Source organism: Podarcis filfolensis (genome assembly GCF_964270895.1).
Source record: "Podarcis filfolensis genome assembly, chromosome: 16".
Taxonomy (NCBI): Eukaryota; Metazoa; Chordata; class Lepidosauria; order Squamata; family Lacertidae; genus Podarcis; species Podarcis filfolensis.
Window position 1 is genome coordinate 15,062,532 of NC_139620.1, and position 21,875 is coordinate 15,084,406.

At 47.8% G+C, this 21,875-nt stretch overlaps 1 protein-coding gene across 2 annotated transcripts; it reads left to right on the plus strand.

Moving 5' to 3' along the window:
* Window positions 1-7: 7 nt before the first annotated feature.
* On the plus strand, window positions 8-16,136 carry FRMD8 (FERM domain containing 8). 2 transcript variants are annotated; one of them, XM_083592023.1, is made up of 11 exons: window positions 8-203; window positions 1,017-1,098; window positions 2,555-2,722; window positions 4,442-4,543; window positions 5,058-5,116; window positions 5,881-6,047; window positions 9,023-9,247; window positions 9,828-9,951; window positions 11,044-11,187; window positions 12,330-12,534; window positions 14,308-16,136. In XM_083592023.1, the coding sequence occupies exons 2-11, from the start codon at window positions 1,017-1,019 to the stop codon at window positions 14,424-14,426; spliced, it is 1,395 nt and encodes a 464-aa protein (XP_083448149.1). In that variant the 5' UTR covers window positions 8-203; the 3' UTR covers window positions 14,427-16,136. The 2 variants fall into 2 exon arrangements, with proteins under 2 accessions (XP_083448149.1, XP_083448150.1); XM_083592024.1 differs by having other exon boundaries at window positions 26-220.
* The last annotated feature ends 5,739 nt before the right edge of the window (window positions 16,137-21,875 follow it).

Consider the following 21,875-nt stretch of genomic DNA (forward strand, 5'->3'; position numbering starts at 1 on the left):
GTGGGGAAACCCCGCCGCGCGCGCTTGCGCGTGCGCAGTTTCCCTCTCCTCCTCCCCGCCCGGTGAAATTCCTGGGCTGGCAGGAGCAGCCAATAGGCGAGCTCGGAAGGAGTGACGCCAGACGCAACGGGGGGTGGGTCCCCTGTTAGAACTGCAGAACTTTCCTACTTGCAACGAAAGCAGGAAGGAAAAGGAGGACACAGGTGAGACTGGGGGACAGGTAGGCAGCGCGCTCCCCCCGCTCCGGCTGCCGTCCCCTAGGGACTTTTTCTCCCCCCTCTGCTCTGAGTGCGCCCCTCCCCATCTCACTTGGCCCCCACCCACCTGGGCAAGGCTCCAGCACCCCCTCCCCGGCTCACCTGGGTAGCGCAGCGCCTAGCCACGCCCCTCCGCCCTCTGGGTCCAGCGGAGCAGGGCGGGGAATTTCCTAGGACCCTGCCCCGAGAGGAGTGCAATCTCACTTGCTGGAGACGGGAGAAAGTTGGTCGGGATGGGGTGGGGTGGGGAAACAAAGGGAAAGGGCGCATAGCCCTTCCTTCCGATTGCGGCTGGGGACGGGGAGGAGGGAAAGTGTTTAGCAGTAGCACAGGAAAAACGGGGGGCGGGGGAGACGTGCAGCCTTCTGACCTCCCCCTTACACAGGTAGCAGAGCCGCAGGACATCAAAACCTGCGCTGCATCCACAGTCGGGGATGGGGGTGTCTTTTTAACTGTGCCAATTCCAGCCTGAAAAACGCTGGAGAGCCGCTGCTGCCTGTCAGTGCAAACAGCTTTGAGCTAGATGGACCAGTATAAGGTGAGTAGGTGGAGCTGGAAATGTCCCCAGCCTGAAACCCTGGAAGCCAGTCAGTGTAGCATAGCAACTGCGAACTTGCTGCTTGGTTTACCAGACATGGTGTATGGCACCTTCAACCCACTACAAATCAACTTCCTCTCCTCAAGTATATCCTGCAGCTGGGATTTGAACCCGCACCCAATTCCTCACATTTCAGATGTGCGCCTGCTTTGTCTCTGCAGATGGAGGGGGACCGGCTCGGCATACCCCAAAGCACGGAGGACCACTCCCAGAGGAGCAGCATCTCTTCCGCAGGACCCCGAAGTGAGTGAGAAGGGGGAGAGGCAGAAGAAAGGGCCTGGAAAGGGGGGGTGGGCACCTCAGGGGGGTTCTCGACCCTCATACTGGTGCTGGAAGGGAACAGTCCTGAGCAGGGTTGGGGTTTGTGGTTATGGGATAAGCCCTCAAGATCTTCAAGGTCCTGCCTTTTGCTTGACAGGCCACATTCCGTGGGTGATAGGGAGTAGGGCATGTCAAATTCTTCAGCTTTCAAATTCCAAAAATGAGGGGACCTAAAAAGTTGTAACATGACTTTTAATAATAATAATTTATTATTTATACCCCGCCAATCTGGCTGGGTCTCCCCAGCCACTCTGGGCGGCTTCCAACAGATTAAAATACAATAACCTATTAAACATTAAAAGCTTCCCTAACCAGGGCCGCCTTCAGATGTCTTCTAAAAGTCTGGTAGTTGTTTCTCTCTTTGACATCTGGTGGGAGGGTTTCCACAGGGCAGGTGCCACTACCAAGAAGGCCCTCTGCATGGTTCCCTGTAACTTGGCTTCTCGCAGCGAGGGAACCACCAGAAGGGCCACAGCACTGGACCTCAGTGTCTGGGCAGAATGATGGGGGTGGAGACGCTCCTTCAGGTATACTGGACCGAAGCCGTTTAGGGCTTTAAAGGTCAGCACCAACACTTTGACTTGGGAATTCAAAAGATATTTTGGTTAAAGTAATATAATTTAGTTTTGCTTGGTAGTTAAAATGCGTGTAAATTGCACGGAAACCATTAAAAATGATTGGCAAGTACTTGCCAATATTGTTTTTTTATTATTATTTAGCATTACCTGACATTTTAAAAGACAGCTATCTGAAACACTCAAATAATAATTAAAAGTGGCAATAAGCTAAAAACATTACATGTCAAGCTTCTACATACCTGGGTAGGTTTGCCTAAAAAAAATTAAAATGGAGACAGTAATGCTTCTGAAAAGCAGTTGCTGGGGAGTGGAGCTCTTGCACTCAAGTCCCGCTTGCCGGTTTCCCATTGGAGCACCTGGTTTGCCGCTGTAAGAAGCGGATGCTGTACTAGATGGGCCCCCTTTGGCCTGATCCAGCAGGCTCTCCTCATTTACTTAAAATGTTCTCAGCAGGTGCCGAAAAGAATACAATGATGTCATTCGGCAGGGAGTTCCAAAGTTCAGGTGCTGCCACACTAAAATATCTGTTAACAAGTACAGAGCAGGTATTATGTGACAAATCAAAGCGGCCAAGTGTGGTAAAGCAGTCTGGTTTAGATGCCAGCACAGAATGCTTTGAGACCTGAGTGCGTCTGGTTCCTTCATCTGAAAAGCGAAGGAGATTGTTGGTTTTGGGGGTCCCTGCGTCATTTGCACGCAAAACGGGGTGGGAGTTTAGCGGGAATCTGGATCTCCTGTGACCTCTGCTCAGTTGCAAGAAATGTGCTGGTGTCCCAATACTCCTCCTTCTCTTGTCCCAGACCTGGACGTCCTGGTGTACCTGATCGATGACACGGTGGTCCGGCTAACAGTGGACAACCTGCCGTCAATCACGGCCCACGAGCTCCATCGGATTGTCTTGGAAAGCCTGAGGTTGCCTGAGGGGGCCCTGGAGCTATTTTCTCTGTGGCTGGTCTCCCCATTTCTTGGTAAGGCTCCACGGCTCCTTTCTAAATGAGCCCTTAACTCTGTCGCTGCTCCTAGCACCCCTGGAGAATCTGTTGTTATGCCAGCTAGCGGTGAGGGGTGCCTGAGCATGTGCAAAGTGCCTTCCTCTCGCACCCACCTTCTCATGTTTCTTAACCCCAGAAGAAGGTGCACCTGAGCATGTGCAGAGTGCCTTTCCCATGGGTGATCTGCTGATTCCTGGCACTTCACAAACTGATTGTGGGATGTAAGCTGCAAATCTGCTTTTGAGAGCTCATGCAAGCAACCTGAGTCGATGACTAAGGTGTGAGTCAAGCAAGTCCAAGGTTTGAAACTTGCTTGTGGCAGGAGCCCCTGAGGTTGCTTTGAGCAATCTAGCATTCTCTCTGCCTAAGCCCACATCTGGACTTAGGTGATAAACTTGCTGACCTAACTTCAGCGATGTAGCAACCCTTGAGGCATATTTTTCTTTGGAACTTCCCTCCAAAAGCCCACACACCCTTTCCCTTGTTTCAAATGCATTGCTGTGTAAAATGTGTTGCTAGCGTAATGAGCACCATACAAATCAAATTCCAGGTCCTGCTTTGGGGCTCCCTATTGGGGCATCTGGTTGTCCACCCTGAGAACAGGATGCTGGAGTAGATGGGCCCCCTTCAGCCTGATCTAGCTGCAGAAGGGCTCTTCTCATGTTTGATTATTTTTCTAAATAAATATAGCCCTCCTGTTCCTAGAATCATAGAATTGCAGAGTTGGAAGGGACCCCAAAGGGTCATCCAGTCCAACCCCCAGTGTTAGAAATTAGCCAGGCACCAGGCGCGTTCTTGCAACAGGTGCGGATCCAACTGTGACCAAATGGAGCTCTCTAGATGCCAGGCTGGGAACTGGGAAAGCAAAATGTCACCTGGAGAAGGATCTAAAATATTTTCCTTGGTGCTTGCATTTGTTTTATTTTGGATTGTTTTATTTGATGTTTGAATGTGTTGCAACTGCTTTGAGATTCATTGTTTAAAATACAAAGCGGTATAGAAATGAAAAGAAAATCATCATCATCATCATAAGCTCCACCAAGGGGGAAATGGCGTCTAAACATTCCATTGTGGTAACCATTTGGTGATTAGATTATATAGCTGAGTTTCTGCTGTTCCCTGCAGTGTAGGAGTCACAGCTAACTGCATCGGTGCCTCAGAATAGTTTACAAAATAAAAACACACAATATACAAAATTTAGAACTCAGCTTAAGCAACAGAGATGAAAACATCTGAGCAGCATATACGGTGCAAAAGGCTTGCTGGGATGTTCAGTTGTTTTAACCAGGTGTCTTAAACTTAGCAGGGATGGTGCCTGCTTGATTTCTAGTGGCAGGGAGTTCCATAGAATTGGGCCCAACACACTGAGACAAAATAGGAAACACATGAAACACTTTATCCAAATGTGGGTAATAGACTGTGGAATGGGCTGATGACACTGTGTTATCAATATTGTTATCAAGTGAGCTTTGCCAGCTCGGGGAGCAATCCAGCGCTGCTCTTGCAAATGATCTCCGTGAGCTGAGATTGAAGGGTCCAAGCTGTCTCTGAGGCACCCTGAACCGAAGTTGTTCAGGGCTTTGGAAATTATTGCTTTAGCCTTTAGCCTTCCCTTTGGCTGGAGAGGTCAGTCTCTGGGGAGCCTGCTGAGAGACCTCACTCTCTGCCATCTTTCTCTCTCTCTCATCTTGGCAGAACTGCAGCTGAAGCCCAAACACCAGCCCTACAAGGTCTGCCGCCAGTGGCAAGACCACCTCTTCCGCTTCACCAGCTGCTCCAAGGATGAGATCTTCGAAGGTGTGGATGTGAGCAAAGTTCCCTCCTCCGGCCTCCCAAGCTGCTGGCCTCCTCCTAGCCTTCTGCTGCAACCGGGCAGAGAGTTTGGGGGCCTGCTGGTTGCAGCCTGCCTTTCTAGAGGGGGAGGGATGCCTAGTGCGCAAGCCGGCACCAATCTGCACAGTGGTTATGGAGCTGTTGGGGATGTGGGATGGGGTCCCTTCTGAGGCTGCCTGCAGGGTTCTCGCGACTCACAGCTTTCTGGGGCTGCTGGTTGTGCATTGGTGCCTGCAGGAGAGGCTGTTTTGCTTTTGACATGCCCCATATAGCCAAGTTCTTGAGCTGCAACTGGTCCCCTGCTTCTTTTTATTAGACAAATTCGTGGAGGGCAGGATTATGCTCTGCCTTCTACGGCTGGAGGCAGCAGTGCTTTTGAATCCCAAGTTGCTGGAAACCGTGGGAGGGGGAGAGTTGCTGCTGTTGCCACTGGCCTCATCCAGCAGGACAGTTCTTAGGTTCTCTTTCTCCTCATCAGATGAGCCATCACTGCAATTCCGAAGGAACATCTTTTTCCCAAAGAGGAAGGAGGCCCAGGTGAGTTCTCCCAATGGTATCCTCTAATTGCATAGTTTTCTTTACTCTCTAGGTAGTGCCATTGCACAGTACGACAGATTCACGAAGGAGAGGTCTGTTGACTCTGTTATGGCCTCTACTGTTGGAAGCAGCAATGCTTCTGAATGTCAGCATCTAGGGGTCGGAAGGCCAGCTGGCTCGGCCCCAGCTGGAACGTCTCCCTCTCAGCCTTGCCGCTGTGAAGATTCATTGACCTCTGCTTTGACGTACATCAGCGACTCAAGCTTGCAGACTTGAGCACACTTTACTCAGCAGTGTATATTACGCAACAGCAGAGGCTTGAGGCTGTAGATACATACTAAACTGCGCATTTATTAAACATAAATCAGGACAAAGAAACATGTCATCTCTCCTTGCTGTCTTCTCGGAGGGAGAGAGAAAACAACAGCTGTACAGAGCGGAAGTTCCGCTTACGCCAGCAATCTGTGCTGGAATGTAAACAGACACGTGACAGGCAACAATCCCATGTCTGCAGCAAAAGGGTGGAATGGAATCCTCAACACTGAATATCAGTTGCTAGAAACCCCAGGAGGGGGGAGAGTAGAGTCCTCCTTGAGGATTTCCCCTTTGAGGCATTTGCTTGGCCACTGTGAGAACAGGATGTTGGACCAGATGGGCCTGATCCAGCAGCCTCTTCTTACATTCTCTGCCCCTTCCCCTGTTTGGCTTTTGAATCTGCTTGCTGTCTGTGTGCCTATCCTCATTTCTCATCTCCTTGTCCCAAGATCCAGGATGAAGATGTCCTGCGGCTCTTGTACGAAGAAGCCAAGTACAACATCCTGGAAGGGCGGTACCCTTGTGACCTGGCGGACTGCGAGGTGCTGGGAGCCTTGGTTTGCCGGGTGAACTTGGGGCGCTACGATCCGGAGCAGCACACAGCCAATTTCTTGAAGTTAGTGGACACAGCTGTGGGGCTGAGATCTGTGGGGTGCCTGTGCAAGGTGGGGCTGGGGAAGGCAAATAAGAGGGGCTCTGAAAGCTCTTGAGGCATCAAAAATGGCCCAGATATAAAAGGAGGTGGTAATATTTGCAAATGCTAAAATGTTGTATGTGCATGAATTGGCAAGTGGATAGCTGATGGTTAAGGATAATAAGTTTTAAAACAAAAAAAAACACTATTGTAATAGAAGGTTACTTGTAAGGAATGGAATGTGAACAACTAGAAAAAACATAGCAGCAACTAGAGGAAACTTTGGGCACATCAAGAATTGGAAAACAATTTTGGGGGGAAAGTATTAAATTTGTCTTAATTTGTGGCTGATCTGGTAGAATTTGGAGAATCAAAAAAAATGGTTTGGCGAGAAAAGGGAGTGTAGCCTTATTGGAGTTCACTGATTGGGTCTGCGTTGCTCCTGGACAGGAGGAAGGAAGTCAAATGACACCGAGGTGGATTCAAAGAAAGAGTTCATTCTGCTCTCCAGATAGCAGAAGGCACTTGTGTGATCAAGTCCACAACAAGTCCAAAGAAATGACAAGTTTCATGCAGTATATATTTCCTCCAGGCACCCTCTCCCTCCTTCCTATATAAATCCAACCACGTCAGCCTATGTACACAGGTTGACATCACATATGTTCTTGCTCTGGTATTCTTAAGCATAAAAGGGAATTCCTTCCTGTACTTCTGACCATAAAAGGATCTTCCTCTTCCTACTCTTATCGGGGAGGAACAGGTTGTCATCTCCAAGAACACGCTTTGCCCTTGTTCCGGACTTAGGTCTGTGTGTCTTTTGTGGTCAGCACATAAGATAAGGTACAAATGTGTCTTTTCTGTTCTACTGGTGCAGTCAGGGTCATCCCTGCCGTCACAAGCTGATAAAGGAGAGGGCTCTGAGCACGGCCGGGTTTCTGTTTATACATTGACTCAGAGCTCAAGTTAATGGATTTTAGCTAAGGAAAAATAGCGATTTTGGTGCAGTTTCAAACTGCCTTCACAGTCAGTTTTGGGTTTGGGAAACCCATTCCTTCAGGAGAAGGTGGCAATCACCAGTGAGCTGGTGTGGAGGGAAGAGGAAAGGTGTGGGGAGACTTTCCAACCACAGAATGGAATCCTAGAGTTAGATGGAACCAAATGCAAGTTGAAGGAAGACAGCTCACGCCCTGTCCCCAAGTGGTGGGAGATCAAGCTGGGGGGCTGGGAGTAGGTGAAAGGGGGCCAGTTAAGGATCCAATAGCACACAAAAGACTGCATGCACACCATATGTTGAAAGCACATTTATGCACATTCCCCCCTCCCCCCAAAAGAGGAGAAGAATGGGAACTGTAGTTTGCCCCCCTCAGAGCTTCAGTTCTCAGCATGCTTGACAAACTACAATTCCCAGGATTCTTTGGGGGGAGTCATGTGGCTTAAATGTATGTTGTGTATGCAGTCACACTTTTCTGAGAAGAGGAGGTCGGTCGTCAGCTTTAGTGAGCTAGCCCTAGTGGCCTTGACAACTTCCAGGTGAAACTATTCCACTATATAATCTTCATTACGCAAGGTGCAATTGAGAACAAAATAATCATAATTAAAAAATTAATCCATTTTTAATTAAAATCCCTAATTATACTTGTCTAAAAAGATCTGTTGTCTGCTTAGAAGTCCCCTCTGCTGACTTGCTCTGATCCTTTCCAGTTTTTTTCACTCTGTTCTGTAGGTCCCAAAAGGGTAAAAATCTAATTAAGAAGCCGGTGATTTCTTGATCAGAACAGGCTGTTAATTCAAAAGAAACGTGTCTCAAGAATTTTTGCCTCTGGCCCATCATTTAAGGGACATTTTCATTGCCTAATGAATTGCGTCCCCCGTTGGCTGATTCAAACACAAATCCTTTGGGAGGCAGGAACCTCTTTTTGTCTGTCGCCTAACATGACCAAAAGTCTTAGCATGTATGTCTGAAGAAAATGTGACTTTCTCCAGCACCTTTTGAAGTAGCTGCTTGCTTGTAATTTCATAGGGAAGCTATGTGGACCATCCTTGTTGACCTGGCAGCCTAGAACAGGAGTAGCTGGTGAAGTGCCCTCCATTCCCCGTGGACTACAACTCCCATCATCACTGGCCATGCTGTTTGAGACTGATGGGAGTTATAGTCCAGCATCATCTGCAGGGCGCCATGCTCTCTTCCCCTGCTCAAGAGTCCTTGCTGTGCTTTCTCTCACCTTATTGTTTTAAGAGGAAGCCAGTGATGGATGATCTCAGCTCCCTATCCTTGGAGCGCAATAGCAGTTTGCATGACCCACTAAGGAAGATAATTACACAATAAATTTCAAAAGAGTTAACATTTATTCACAATTCGTTTTTTAGCCTATTGTTATAACAATCCCCATGTCTATCTGTGGGAAGCACCGCTAATGCACCCTTGCCCTGGGCAACATTGCAGCCACAAATCTGCCTGCCACGATTCAAACGTTAAAGAAGCCTCCAGCTCAGCCCCCCCCCCGCCCCCCGCGGGCATACTGAAGACCACCAGTCTGCAAAGCTCCCCCTTCCTCTACTCATCCCCCAAGACAAAAAAACAAACAAACCCCCAAATGGTGTGTGACAGGGTAATTGGTAAATAAGAGTTTATTGTGAACAATGCTTTTTATAGGCAGCCCTGTATCAAAAAGGGTTTTAATGCTTGATGTTTTGTTATGTTTTTATATGTGTTGGAATCAGCCCAGAGTGGCTTGGGCAACCCAGCCAGACGGGCAGGGTACAAATATTATTATTAATAATTAATTTAATTAATTATATGGGGGGGCACTGGGAATGAGTTTATAGAACCACTGGTTTAGAGTGGCCCCTCATGAGGAAAACCCTGTAGGGCTGTAACCTGCACCCCACAGAGCTGTGGGGGGCAGAGGGAGCTGTACCTTACCCTGTGCTCAATGAGCTTTTCCCTCCCCCCTCAGAGAGAGGCTGGACTCTTTCCTGCCTTCCCACCTTTGCCGAAGAGGCCACAGACTCCTCTCGGCACTGTGGAAGCGAGGCAGTGCCCACTCGCCTGCGGACGAACAGGGCCTGCTGCGAGCTTTCCGGGAGTTGCCTGAAGAGGAGGAGGCCTGCGAGGACCGGGCTGCCCTGCGCAAGCTTTACCACTCCTACCTGCAGAAGTGCCACGAACTGCCTCATTACGGGTGAGTTTGGTGGCTTGGTGGTTGTGGGAACGGGAGTGGGGATGCAGAATGGGCAACCTGGATGGCCAGCATGGCAAACCACAGGGTGGTTTCTGTCAGGGTGCTCTGGCCTTGCTGGCTGCAATGTTCATGGGCTGTCTGCGTGCTCTCTGCCTGCTGAACAGCATCCAAATACAGTGGTACCTCAGGTTACAGACTCTTCAGGTTATAGAAGCTTCAGGTTACAGACTCTGCTAACCCAGAAATAGTACCTCAGGTTAAGAACTTTGCTTCAGGTTGAGAACAGAAATCGCGCAGCCAGAACGAATTAAGTTCTTATCCCGAGGTATCGCTGTACCCCTAAGAACCAATGAATCCAGATAGACTGCCTTTGGACCTGGAGGTTCCACGAGGGCGTAAGAAGAGCCTGGCTGCTGGATCACGTCAAGGGAGGCCCGTCTAGTCTAGCATCCCGTTCCCATAGTGGGTAACCCAGATGTCCCAGTGGGAAGTTCTTGAGCAAGCAGGACCTTATCACATACGCCCTCCTGTCTGCGCTTGAGATTCCCCACCTGCAATTCTCTCCTTGTGTTTCTTCCAGGTGTGCCTTTTTCTATGGGGAAATTGACAAGCCCGCCCAGGGCCTGCTGCATCGGGGAGGGCGCAAGTCCGTGGTGGTTGCCATCAGCCTGGAGGGTGTCTCCATCATCGACAGCAAGGAGAAGGTAAACTCAAAAGATTCCTGCATTGCAGTAGGTTAGGCTAGATGACCCTTGAGGGGGTCTCTTCCAGCTCTATGATTCTGTGAACTTTACAATTCTGTGATTCTAGGGGTGAGCCAGCCCTCCTCTCACTGGGGCCTGCGCTCTTTCTCTCAGGACCTGGGCTGACTTTGTGAGCTAAGCCCTCTGCAGCTCTCCAGGCCCCAGAGTCCCTTCCTGCCTCGTGGCCTGGGCTGTTTTGCAGAATTTGCAATATGGAGAAGGGGTGAGGGACTTGTCGGCAGAGGAAGAAGTGGTGTCTTGGGGCCCTTCCCTTCCCTTTCTTTTCTTATTTATTTATTAACCAAAAAAAGGGGGAGGGCAAATGAAAAGAAATAAAGCAAAAATTTGGAGATCTAAACCATGAAGCATCACAGCCTGGAAGGTCAAAAGCACAAAGGTCCAGCACTTCTTCCCAAAGGAATCATATAGTATTAACTCATACAAAAGTTCCTTTACAAAAAACAGAAGACTTGGGGTTGTTTTGGGGTTTTTTAAGTATTCTCCATCCTCTGAATTCCATTGCCATTGAAATAAAAGATTCTGCAAAATCTTAAAGGAGCCAGAAGTTTGCATGTGCTGGTATCACTGAGCAGATGTGAGGTGCCTCAATATTTGTATAAGAAAATAAAATACTTTAGATACTTTCAGTTTAAAGAAATACCTTTTCAATAAGCGGTATGTTGGGGGGGGGGGTCTTTTTCCAGTTCTGAAAGAGTCCAGGTGCCCAATCTTGGGGCAGCATGTGCTTATGAGCCAATAATAATACTAATTAATACTATTTTTATTATTTATACCCCACCTATCTGGCTGGGTTTCCCCAAGCACTCTGGGTGCCTTATAGCATGTCTAAAAAGATAATGAAAACATCAAGCATTAAAAAACCTCCCAATACAGGGCTGCCTTCAGATGTCTTCTAAAAGTTGTGTAATTCTTTATCTACTTGACATCTGAAGGGAGGGTGTTCCACAGGGAGACACACACACACACACACATTCTTGCACCCCTTGCACACTAACAGTCTTTTCTGTACACCCACCCCCTGTTTCCCGGCAGCACATCTTGCTTGGCCTGGCCTTCCAGGAGCTGTCCTGGGACCACACTTTCCCCAACGAGGAAGAGCACATCCTTTGGCTGGAGTTTGATGGGGAGAACGAGGGCACGCCCGTCAACAAACTCCTGAAGGTCTACTCCAAGCAGGTAAGAACCTAAGAAGGGCCTGCAGGTCCAGGCCAGTGGCTCACATCCTCTTCTCACAGTGGCCAATCAGATGCCTCTTCTGGGAAACCTGCAAGTGTGATTCGAACACAAGAGCCCTCTCCCCTCCTGTGCTTCCCAGCAGCTGGTATTCAGAAGCCTTGCTGTGCTCATGCATGCATAAATAACTGGCAAGCACCAAACCCTTATTTGGCAGAGCAGCACTTTTTAAAATCTTCTTAGCATTTAACACAACGAAACAAAATAAATGACATGCTGGCTGTTCGGCAATGATCTTCCACAAAATGTCTGGACACAGAAACAATTCTCACTTTGCATGGAGAACTCAGCCCATCTCTTCCGGGCTAAGAGATGCCTCGTCTTGAGGCCCAGCTTGTAAGAATATAAGGTGCCCCAAGACTGTCATAAGAAAAGCAGCTGTGTTTTTAAATGTATTGGGTGGTGCTGTGGGTTAAACCACAGAGCCTAGGACTTGCCGATCAGAAGGTCGGCGGTTCGAATCCCCATGAGCTCCCGTTGTTCAGTCCCTGCTTCTGCCAACCTAGCAGTTCGAAAGTACGTCAAAGTACAAGTAGATAAATAGGTACCACTCCAGCGGGAAGGTAACCGGCATTTCCGTGCGCTGCTCTGGTTCTCCAGGAGCGGCTTAGTCATGCTGACCACATGACCTGGAAGCTGTACACCGGCTCCCTCAGCCAATAAAGCGAGATGAGTGCCGCAACCCCAGAATCAGTCACAACTGGACCTAATGGTCAGGGGTCCCTTTAGCTTTACCTTTTTTACTTTTTATTCTGCCTTTCCTCCAAGGAGTTCAAGGTGGCATAGCCCCCACCTTGTCCTCCTCACAACAACCCTGCGAGGAAGATAAAGCCAAGAGGAAATAAATATATGTAATATTACGAACTTCAAATAGTGACTGGCCCAAGGTCATCCAGTGAGCTTCATGTGAGCTTTGCGGGTAGGACTTCTTGTTTTAATTGTGCGCAGAGCCATGCACGTTGATGGCACTATATAATTCAATGCTAACAATAATGACCAAGTGGGGATTTGAACTCAGGTCTCCCAGGCCCTAGCCCAGCACTCTTAACCGCTACAGTTAGCTGCTGCTCCTTCCTTCCCTCCAGGCTGAACTTATGAGCGGCCTGATAGAGTATTGCATTGAGCTGAACACAGCTGCTGAGGGGGGAGCTCTGGACCCCAGCGCCGCATCCTCCTCCTCTGCATCCCAGAGCCCCCCAACTGACAGGCGGCACCCCAAGCTCCAGCGGCAGAACAGCGTCCTCTGCAGCCGCATCCAGCATCTTTCGACCATAGACTATGTTGAGGATGGTAAGTTGGTAAAAGCGGGGAGCCGGGGTGGGTGCCAGATGCGGAAGTTTGTGTGGTTGATAGGGTGGGAGGCAATGCAGCCTATGCTAGGGGTGGGGGGATGTTAAGTTATTTTTTGTGAGGTCTTTTGGCTCCCCAGAGGTAGATTGCGGTTGACCACTGTGGGAAACAGCTGCTGCGGCCTTCCAGGTACAAACGTACCTTGGTTGTCGAGTGCCGTGGAACTCAGACATTTTGGCTCCCAAACGCCGCAAACCTGGAAGTGATTGTGACTGTTTGCAAACGTTCTTTTGGAACCCAAATGTCCGACGGGGCTTCCGCGGCTTCTGATTGGCTGCAGGAGCTTCCTGCAGCCAATCAGACTTCTGGAATGGATTCCATTCGACTTCCAAGGTTCAACTGTACTATGTTATTTTGATGCCGTCTTTTGACTCCCCCAAAAAGTCCCCTCCCCAGGCGTCTCAAACGTATCTCAGGGATACGTTGCAGAACCATAGCTTCCAGCATCCCTCATTGATTGCCCCACTGACTGGGGGTGCTGAGAGTTGGAGCCCAACAACAGCGTTATGAAAGGGATCAAAAAAACAAAACTGGCAAATATCACAATGCTTACACACAAGCCTCTGTTGTGTCCCTTTTGGAGCTCTGTGTGGAGTTCTAGTTGCCTCGTCACAAAGAACTGAGGGGGAAAGGGGCGACAAAATTGATTGAACAGCTGGAGCAGCTGCCGTTGCAATTTTCTTTTGTTGCATTTATATCCCACCTTATTCTGCAAGAAGCTCAAGGTGGCGCAGAGGGTTCTCCCCTTCTCATCTAATCCCCACCACAACCCAGTAAGGTAGACTAAACTGAGAGAGGCAGGGACTGGCCTTCAAGGTCACCCTGTAAGCTGCATGCCCAAGTGCGGATTTGAGCTCTGGACTCCCAGGTCCTAGTTTGACACACTAGGCACTACACCACAGGGGCTCAGGTGGACAGCGCTTGGGGCCCTTTAGCTTAGAAAAAAAAGTCAGGTGGGAACATGATAAGAGGTGTTTAAAACCACGCATGATATGGAAGAGGTGACTAGAGAGGGTTTTTCTTCTTTCTCATTCTATTAGAGTATTGTGAAAAGTGAGGGAGGGGTAGGAGACTTTGCCTCTACCCAGGGACCAAGTACTTCTACACAAAGTTCATGGTTTGTAACACAATATGGCATGGAAATAAATAAAAACCAAAGTGCATTGTTAAACTATGGAACTCACTCCCACAAGAAGCAGCGACGGCCCACCAACTTGGATGGCTTTAAACAGGGATGAGGCAAATTTATGGAGCTGTAGACAGCCTCCAGGACCAGAAGCCCCCCCCTGCCGCCGCAGCCGCCGCCCCTAGGTGCCAGTGGCTTGGAATTGCAAAGAGCAGGAGAGGGGGGGGCCTGTTGGACTCATGTCCTGTTTCTTGGGCTTCCCAGGGTCAGGGTGCTGGGCTAGGTGTACCAGTTCCCCATCCCTATTCAATTGTCAGATTAAACCCCTGATTGGCCACGTACCAGAAAAACAGAGCCTCCCAGCACAGGGACAGTCTACCTCGGATTGCTGAGTCCTTGGGATAAGGAACACTGAAGAGGGTTGTCACCTCACTGCTCTGCTTGAGGAAAATGCGATGCTGGACTAAAGGGACATATATATTTTTAACGATTCCCCCCCCCCTCCGCAAGGCTCCTCTTGGGGTAGGAACCATTGTTATCTCTGCACTGCTGGACCTGGCCTGTACAGTTTCTGCTTCTCTCCCCAGGGAAAGAAATCAAGAGGGTGAAACCCCGCCGGACTACCTCATTCTTTGGCCGCCAGTTGTCCAACGCCCCCACCTCCTACTCGGCTGTCCGGGGGGCAGAGAACCTGGAGCAGGGTTGACTGCCTTCAGCCAGTGGCATTATTGGGACCAATCGACTTGGGGGGCAGCTGAGCTGTCGGCATTCTAACCACCTGGGATTGGAGCCAAACCCTTCCCGCTCCAAAATCCCACACACACACATCAATACATCTCAGTTAACTTTTCTCCCCATTTCTGAGTTTGTTCTCAGTGTGCAGCAGAGGATCCAGGCAGCTGTCTGTCCTTTGATGGCTGAGTCCTGCCTCCTGCTCTGCTTTCTCTCCAAATCTGGTTCTGCTGAGCATATGAGGTTCAGGGCACGGCAGGGGGAAGAACATTGGGGACCACTGTCAGAGGGAAAGCTGAGCTCTAATCTTGCATTAGATGTTTGCTTGCCTTGATTTGCCTCTTATTCCAGCAGTTGCATCTTCAGAAACTCTCTTTTTGCAGACCAGATACTTGCTTCATTCATTTACTTCAAGCCCCACTTCATTTCTCCTGTTCCTTACAGAGAGCCTGGTGACTGGGGAGCTATAGGGGGAAAACATTTGAAGGAAGCAGGGCTGGGAGACACCGTTTCAGATGCAAGTCAGAGCATGTTTATTTGCAGAAGAGTTTGTCTGCCTGAGATGCAGCTCTGGTGAGTGAGCTCTGTCCTAGCTGCACCTCCCCACACCCAGCTACAGCCCCCAATGTTGGCATTCTGAAGGGGTTTTTTTGTCTGCACATCTGAACAACTTCTTCATTCATCGTAAATGCCCCACTCCCAAAAATTAGGTTCCAGTTCCCTTGAAGTAGCCTGAACATAGCCACATGTTGGTACTGCAGCAAGGAAGGATTTATGCAACAGAAGGGCTCCACACATTTTATTTCTTTTTGCCTTTTGCAGAAAATTTAATTTCACTCCAGAATTGTAACAGGGAATGTTATTAAGCATTTTACCTTAGCAGGCTGGGAATATTCAAAACAAAGGTGTGCTCTGAGAGATGTGAACTCTAGGGGAGAAATGTGCCATCTTTCCATTTTATATTTGGGCACAGTTGCGTTTGCAGATAGGGCACAGCTGGATCATGATGTGTGTACACATACCCCATCGACATGTCTGGAAGCCTCCCAGAATTGGGCAAGAAATGAGTGGTGTTTAGTGCATCTATTAACTTTAAACATACATACCCCGTTTGAGGTTGTACATTCACTTCTGCACTTGGGAGGAAAAAACTATGTTGAACTGTTTCAAGCAACTTTGAACCCAAAGAACGTTTTTGTGGTGGGCGGAGGGTGGATGTCATAACATCTAGAAAAGCCCTAGCTTTGCCAGTTCAGGGACTGGGAAACTTGTGGCCCTGCAGATGTTGAGCCAGTGGTCCGTGCTGATGGGAGCTGGTGTTGCACAGATCTCCTCACCATTTTCCTTCTCCCTAAGCCTGCAGAGCATCCATGAGGGATGTCTTTGCAGCTCTGTCCAGTGATTGCTCCCCCCTCTGCCAGCATCTCTCCCCATGCTGTGCCTCTAAGGCCGCCGCTGCTCTTTGTAACTTCCTCGTAGGGACCTGGGCATTGACCTAGCCACAGAAAGCATGGTAGGAGAAACCTCATCTTGCGCACAAAGTTTGGGGAAAGTGCCTTTTTTTCAACTTCCAAAGAAATACTATGCAATGTGTTTTACACTAATCTTTATTTTCAGTGTGTGTTAACTCACTAACTTTGTATAAAGGATCATTTGTTTGTGGCAATAAAGATGGTGGATCTGAGTATGCACTGCATTGTTTTAAAACATCACTTTTTTATTATTCTGAGCATGTCCAAAGTATCAGGGGATAGGCTGAGCATGCTCTGTTCCTGCTAAAACTGCAGTGTTGCAGTGCTTGCATCAAACATATCGCAATAAAAGATGCTCTGGCCTTTTTCTCTCTATGCGTTTCAAGCATCCACATGTGACAACAAACTCTGCATGATTCTGCAAGCCTCTCATCCCCTAAATAATTTGCTTCTCCCTTGTCCACATGGTGGGGTGGGGAGGGGAGGAAAACTACTGCAAGAGAGGGCAGAAGCGAGGCTTCAGTTGCTCCTACTGGGCGTGCTCAGCATGCTCCCAAACGCTTGGCCAGGAATGCCATTTGTATAATTTACTGCTCATGTTCCAGCCCCGCCAGGGGCCGCCACTGCTCCGCATTCCCAACAGCTGCACATTCCTATCCTCCATGTTCTTCCTAGAAGTTGTACGCCCTCTAAAATAACTCTCCAGCCCAGGCTATTCTCAGGGTCCCCACATTTTTCTTGCCATCTCCTTTCTTGCCCTACATGGGGCTCACGTCGTCTGCCTGGCATTCGAGCAAAGGTTTATATTTAAGCATTTAGTGCCAGGCCTACTTTAAACCTAGGAAGCTCCTTGTATTTCCTTTTCGTAACCGTTTTCCTAACGCTGAGGCCAGAGGAAGTGGGGGGCAACTAAACAGGGGGCGAGGCGCAAGTGTCTGTCTTGTGTGTGTGCATTTGAGCACAGGCATCCCTGATGAGGGTGAAGGGATTCGAACGAAGACTTTCCCCTCTTCTGCTCCACCACAGTTTCTTACGCTTACAGTTGTCTCCCACATTCCTCTCCCAAGGAACTCAAAGTGGCACACATTGCTCTCCCTCCTCATTTAATTCCTGCAACCGTAACCCTGCGATGTAGGTTAGACTGGCCCAAGTGAGCTTCATAGCTGAGTGAGGATTTGAACCTTAGTCTCTCCCAGTTCCTAGTCTGGCATCCTAACCACTAATATCCTCAGCAACACCATTATTATTAACTACAATTATTATTACAGTGGTACCTATGGTTACAGACGCTTCAGGTTACAGACTCCGCTAACCCAGAAATAGTGCTTCAGGTTAAGAACTTTGCTTCAGGATGAGAACAGAGATCGTGCTCCGGCGGCACAGCGGCAGCGGGAGGCACCATTAGCTAAAGTGGTGCTTCAGGTTAAGAACAGTTTCAGGTTAAGAACGGACCTCCGGAATGAATTAAGTACTTAACCTGAGGTACCACTGTACGTTAAACGTATTTTATTGGTTTTTCCAAATACAACAGATTGCAAGTAGGTTGGATAGCCACCTGTCATGGATGTGTTAGTTGAGATTCCTGCATTGCAGGGAGTTGGACTAGATGACCCCTGGAGTGTCAACTATGATTCTAGGTATAAAATGATGGGGGAGTATAAAATTAGGGGGAAAGAGCTCTGATTAGTTCACCCCATCTAATAAATCTGTTTTCGTTATTATTCGATACACTTCAGCACCTTTGAAAGAATTCCTAGTCAGCACATGAGTTCTGGTTTTGGGTGTTGTTTGCCCTGCTGGTCTGCTGCTTGGGAAGAGGCGATGGAAAATCTCAGGCTGGCCTTTGCTCAGCCCCCTCGCCACACCCCGCTGTGTTTGCAATGCAGAGCTTAGATGTTGACCTTGCACAGAGGCAAGGGTGTGTCTGTGTGTGTGTGTTGGTTAGCAGGAGACAGGTGATGGACAAATGACAACTGCATTATGTTTGGCAAGAATTCTCGTAAAGGCCGCAGCGTGTACAGGACACATTCTGGAGAAATGAGCGATGCAGCGATTTTAGAGGGAGGAACAGGCTCAAATCTCCAATCAGCCCTGCAGCTCTGCCTCCACGGTTGGTGGCAGTGATGCTTCTGAATACCAGCCGCTGGAAACTGCAGGAGGGGGGAGGGATCTTGCACTGGAATTCTGCTTGCGGGTTTCCCAGAAGAGGCATCTGGTTGGCCACTGTGAAAAGAGAATGTTGGACTGTGAAAAGAGAATGTTGGACTAGGTGGGCCATTTCTCATGTGCTTACATTCTTATGAGAGCTTTGGCCCAAACACACTCAGCCTAGCCTACCTCACAGGGTTGCTATGAGCTCAAACCCACACCCCAACAATTGCAGCTCTTTCGGTGATGCTGAACCAGTCTCTCTCTCTCTCTGGCCCCCCCACCTACCTCACAGGATTGTTGTGAGGACGAAAGGGAGGAGCCTAGTACACTGCCCTGATCAGCCAATAAATAGTGGCACCTGCACCATAGAGTATATTTTATGGCATTAACCATTCCAAGTGAAAATCTTTACCACAGCAAAAATCTACTTGTTCTCTAATCTTGTTATTTATACTGTATATAAATATTCTGTCTTCTTTTTAATAAGAACATTTTTCTCAACCTTTATTTATTTCTACGATAAAATTAAAAGTGTAACATTAACTGAATAAGTTTTTTTCATTCCTGATTTTAGGGGACTTTTTAAAGCGAATCAAACATAGTGGTGGTCAAGGTATATTTGAACGTTGGTTATAATCCGGATGGTTATGGGAGCTACTTCTTAAAGCAGTGTGGGGATTTCATATAGCACTGTGTCATCAAGCATAAAATATATTTTTCAGACTGCTAAGATGTAACCCCATAGATCACTGTCAATAAATCGAGGGCAGTTGCTGCAGTGGCAAGTGAGAATCTCCCAATTGAAAAAACAGAGCTCTGGTCTCAAATGGGTTATATTTAACGACTCCAGCAGGCTTGGATAGCTTTCCGAAAACAACTTAAAATGCTGGTGCTTACTTTGAAAGGCTTGGGACCAAAATACCTGAGGGGGGCCCTATTCCCAATATCAGCTTGCCTGTGTCTTTTTAGATGTTCTGTAGAGTCCCTTCTCCAAATACCCTCTTTAGCAGAAGTATGCTTCATGAATAGGCATTTCCTGTGGTGGCACCCCAGCTTTGCCCCACCCCAAAGAAGCACCTTCCTATCTGCCCAGACATGATTCTAGCAGGACTCTTTAATTCACCATATTCTTGCTTGTTAGTTTCATGTTCTATTTTTATGCTGCAAGTTATTTTGTTAACACCTTTGTACACCACCTTGAAATCTTTTGCTGACAGCTGGCTAATAAATGCTTTCAAGACATAAATAAACTGTGTGGGGTATATTTAGCCCATGGCCTGCTTCATGAATCATAAATGCACTTGTGACATCCCTGTATGTCTCAGAATCTTCTTGTTCTATTTGGGTGTCTGAGATTCATTGAGCTATAGAGAAGGAAATGGCCCAGGAGGCGAGTGAGAAAAGAAGAGTTGGCAGAATCATTTCGCATAAGCCATGGATTGGGAGTGAGTGGGCAGTGCTGTGGTTTTCACCAATACGAACACAGGAAGTTAGTCAGACCATTGGTTCATCTAGCTAAGTATTACCTACACTGACTGGCAGCAGCTCTCCAGGATTTCAGACAGGGTTCTCTTCCAGTCCCACCTGCAGATGCCAGGGATTGAACTTGAGGTCTTCTGCATGCAAAGCCAATGCTCTCCCACTGAGCCACGGCCTTTCCCCTTGGCAAAAGTACTACTTGTGTCTGAAAGGTCAACCTTCAAAGGTCTTGCAATAACTCTGCTTCTGATAATAATAAAATGACTGGGCCAGAAGCTACTTGCACGCTATTAAAATAGCAAATTGTTTCATGCTATGTCTGACTTCACCCAAATGCTGTGGAAGAGAATTGTGCCAATTGTGTAATAGCTCTGCCCTTACGAAGGTTCAGGGTGTACAATATACACCGTTTGTGTGGAAAAAATACCGAAATATTCCCTTCCACATCTTACTGGGCCCTTCTACAAATTACTATCAGACTTGAGTTTCAGACACTGTTGATCTGCAATGGGAGCTCTTAGCATTGCAGAAACTATTTCTCATTTACCACGTCATCATCTATCATTGCTCTTGACAGCTGTGTGACAGCCATAAAGTCAGCAGGTGAAGCTTTTCCTAGCATGGGGATTAAGGAATGTTGAAGGCTGCACCCGTACAACTTCCTCCTATTAAAAGCACAGGAGCCCTTCAGGGGGAAGAGAAAGTGGGTGAAAGGGAAGAATGTAGGAACATCCCTCTTGGTTTCGATTCCTGCCATTCTAGGAATTAGGGACTCAGTCGGCAGCTGCCCACACTCACAAACATGTTTCACTGGCCAGAGAACACCTTATTAAATAGCACCTTATCAAATACAGAGGTTCTTCACAGGTGAGGCAGGTACACTGTGCATGCTCCTGGCACTGGTCTCCTCTGCTCAAGTTTGTAAGAGGAGGTTGCCAGTTTGCATGGAGGAGTTGGTGGTGCAAAGGGTTAAGCCCCTTTGGTTGGAAAACTGCCTGCCCCTTTTCTTCCTCCATGAGCCAATGTTTTCATACCTTTAAGAAACATGTACACCTTTCAAGGAAATAGGAAAAATATGTAATATGACAATTGAGTAATCCCTTTCATTAGCATTATTGAGGAGTGAATAGCCAGATATGTCATAAATAATTGGTTTTGTTATTGTTAGTGGCAACACGAATGGAAAATTCCAGGCACTGGTGAATAGCCACAAGATTGTCAATCAACTCCTGGTATGTTGAAGTGTGGTCAGTGGCTTAGCTGAAAAACTAACCTGCCAAGTAAAAGTGGCCAGAAACAACAATCCACCATCTTTTTATATGTTTTTGGCATCTATTCATTTCCTTTATGTGCCGTGAAGAATGGATGAGAAAGCCGCCCAAACGCATTGGAACTTATAGAGAGATTTGCTTGCCTAAAGATACCCTCCAACTCTACAGCTCATTAAAGACACTGAAATGCTTGAAGAGACATTAATTGGCAAAATGCAAACACCTGCTTTTGTCTGTTAAATACACTTACGTTCATTTGTTACATACAAACATGTTTTGTTTGGGTTATATTCCTGTCTAGCTAGATAGCTAGCTAAAACAAGCACACAAGAGGAAAGAGCTAAATCACAAGTTGCATTGTGTTTTATTTTGTAAGCTTTGCATCTCCTCACAACCTGGTTTTCTTCCTGCTTGTCTTCTGAGGTTGGTGTCGTTGGCTGCTATTAGCTCACTTGGCTGCAGCAAATAATCTTTGCGTGGGGAGGGATGGTGCTCTGCTTCTGTCTTCCTGCAGACACTGCTGTGCTGAATCATCAGGATGACAAGAGCAGACAGCCCTCCATTACCTCCCTGACGACACTCTCACAAGGATGTCTCAGTGGGAAGTGCCTCATTTGGACACTCTGCCTCTCTGCTAATGATGGCCCACAGCCTCACCTCTCCACATGTGACCTCCTGGCTTATGGGGAGAGGAAGCAGATGTCAGATCCCAAGCTGTTCCTCTCCCCCATACCCGCCCCAGGAGGCATTTCCTGCAAGCACAGGCCCATGGCTCAAATAAGCATTGGCAAATTTATATGAAGATAGACACATTTAGTTTTATGGCCATTTAGTTTTATTTTAATGGAAGGAAAGCTCAGCAGTGGCTCTTGCTCCCAATACTTACTCTGAGCTTTTTCTCTTCTCTTAATTTATTGTATGAATCATTTTCCATAAAACTTAACAGTAAAAGCCACTATTCTAGAAGCATATATACAAATGCAATTTGTAATCCAGAAATTGGGATAAAAATATCCCCACTATGGGGTGTGCCAACAGGATAGGGCTTGG

Bases quoted from the DNA above. Each gene is read 5' to 3' on its own strand.
- FRMD8 (XM_083592023.1), top strand. From the start codon at position 1,017: ATGGAGGGGGACCGGCTCGGCATACCCCAAAGCACGGAGGACCACTCC. The intron at 1,099-2,554 runs GTGAGTGAGAAG...CTCTTGTCCCAG, and splicing joins CTCTTCCGCAGGACCCCGAA to ACCTGGACGTCCTGGTGTAC. The intron at 6,048-9,022 runs GTTAGTGGACAC...CTCCCCCCTCAG, and splicing joins CACACAGCCAATTTCTTGAA to AGAGAGGCTGGACTCTTTCC.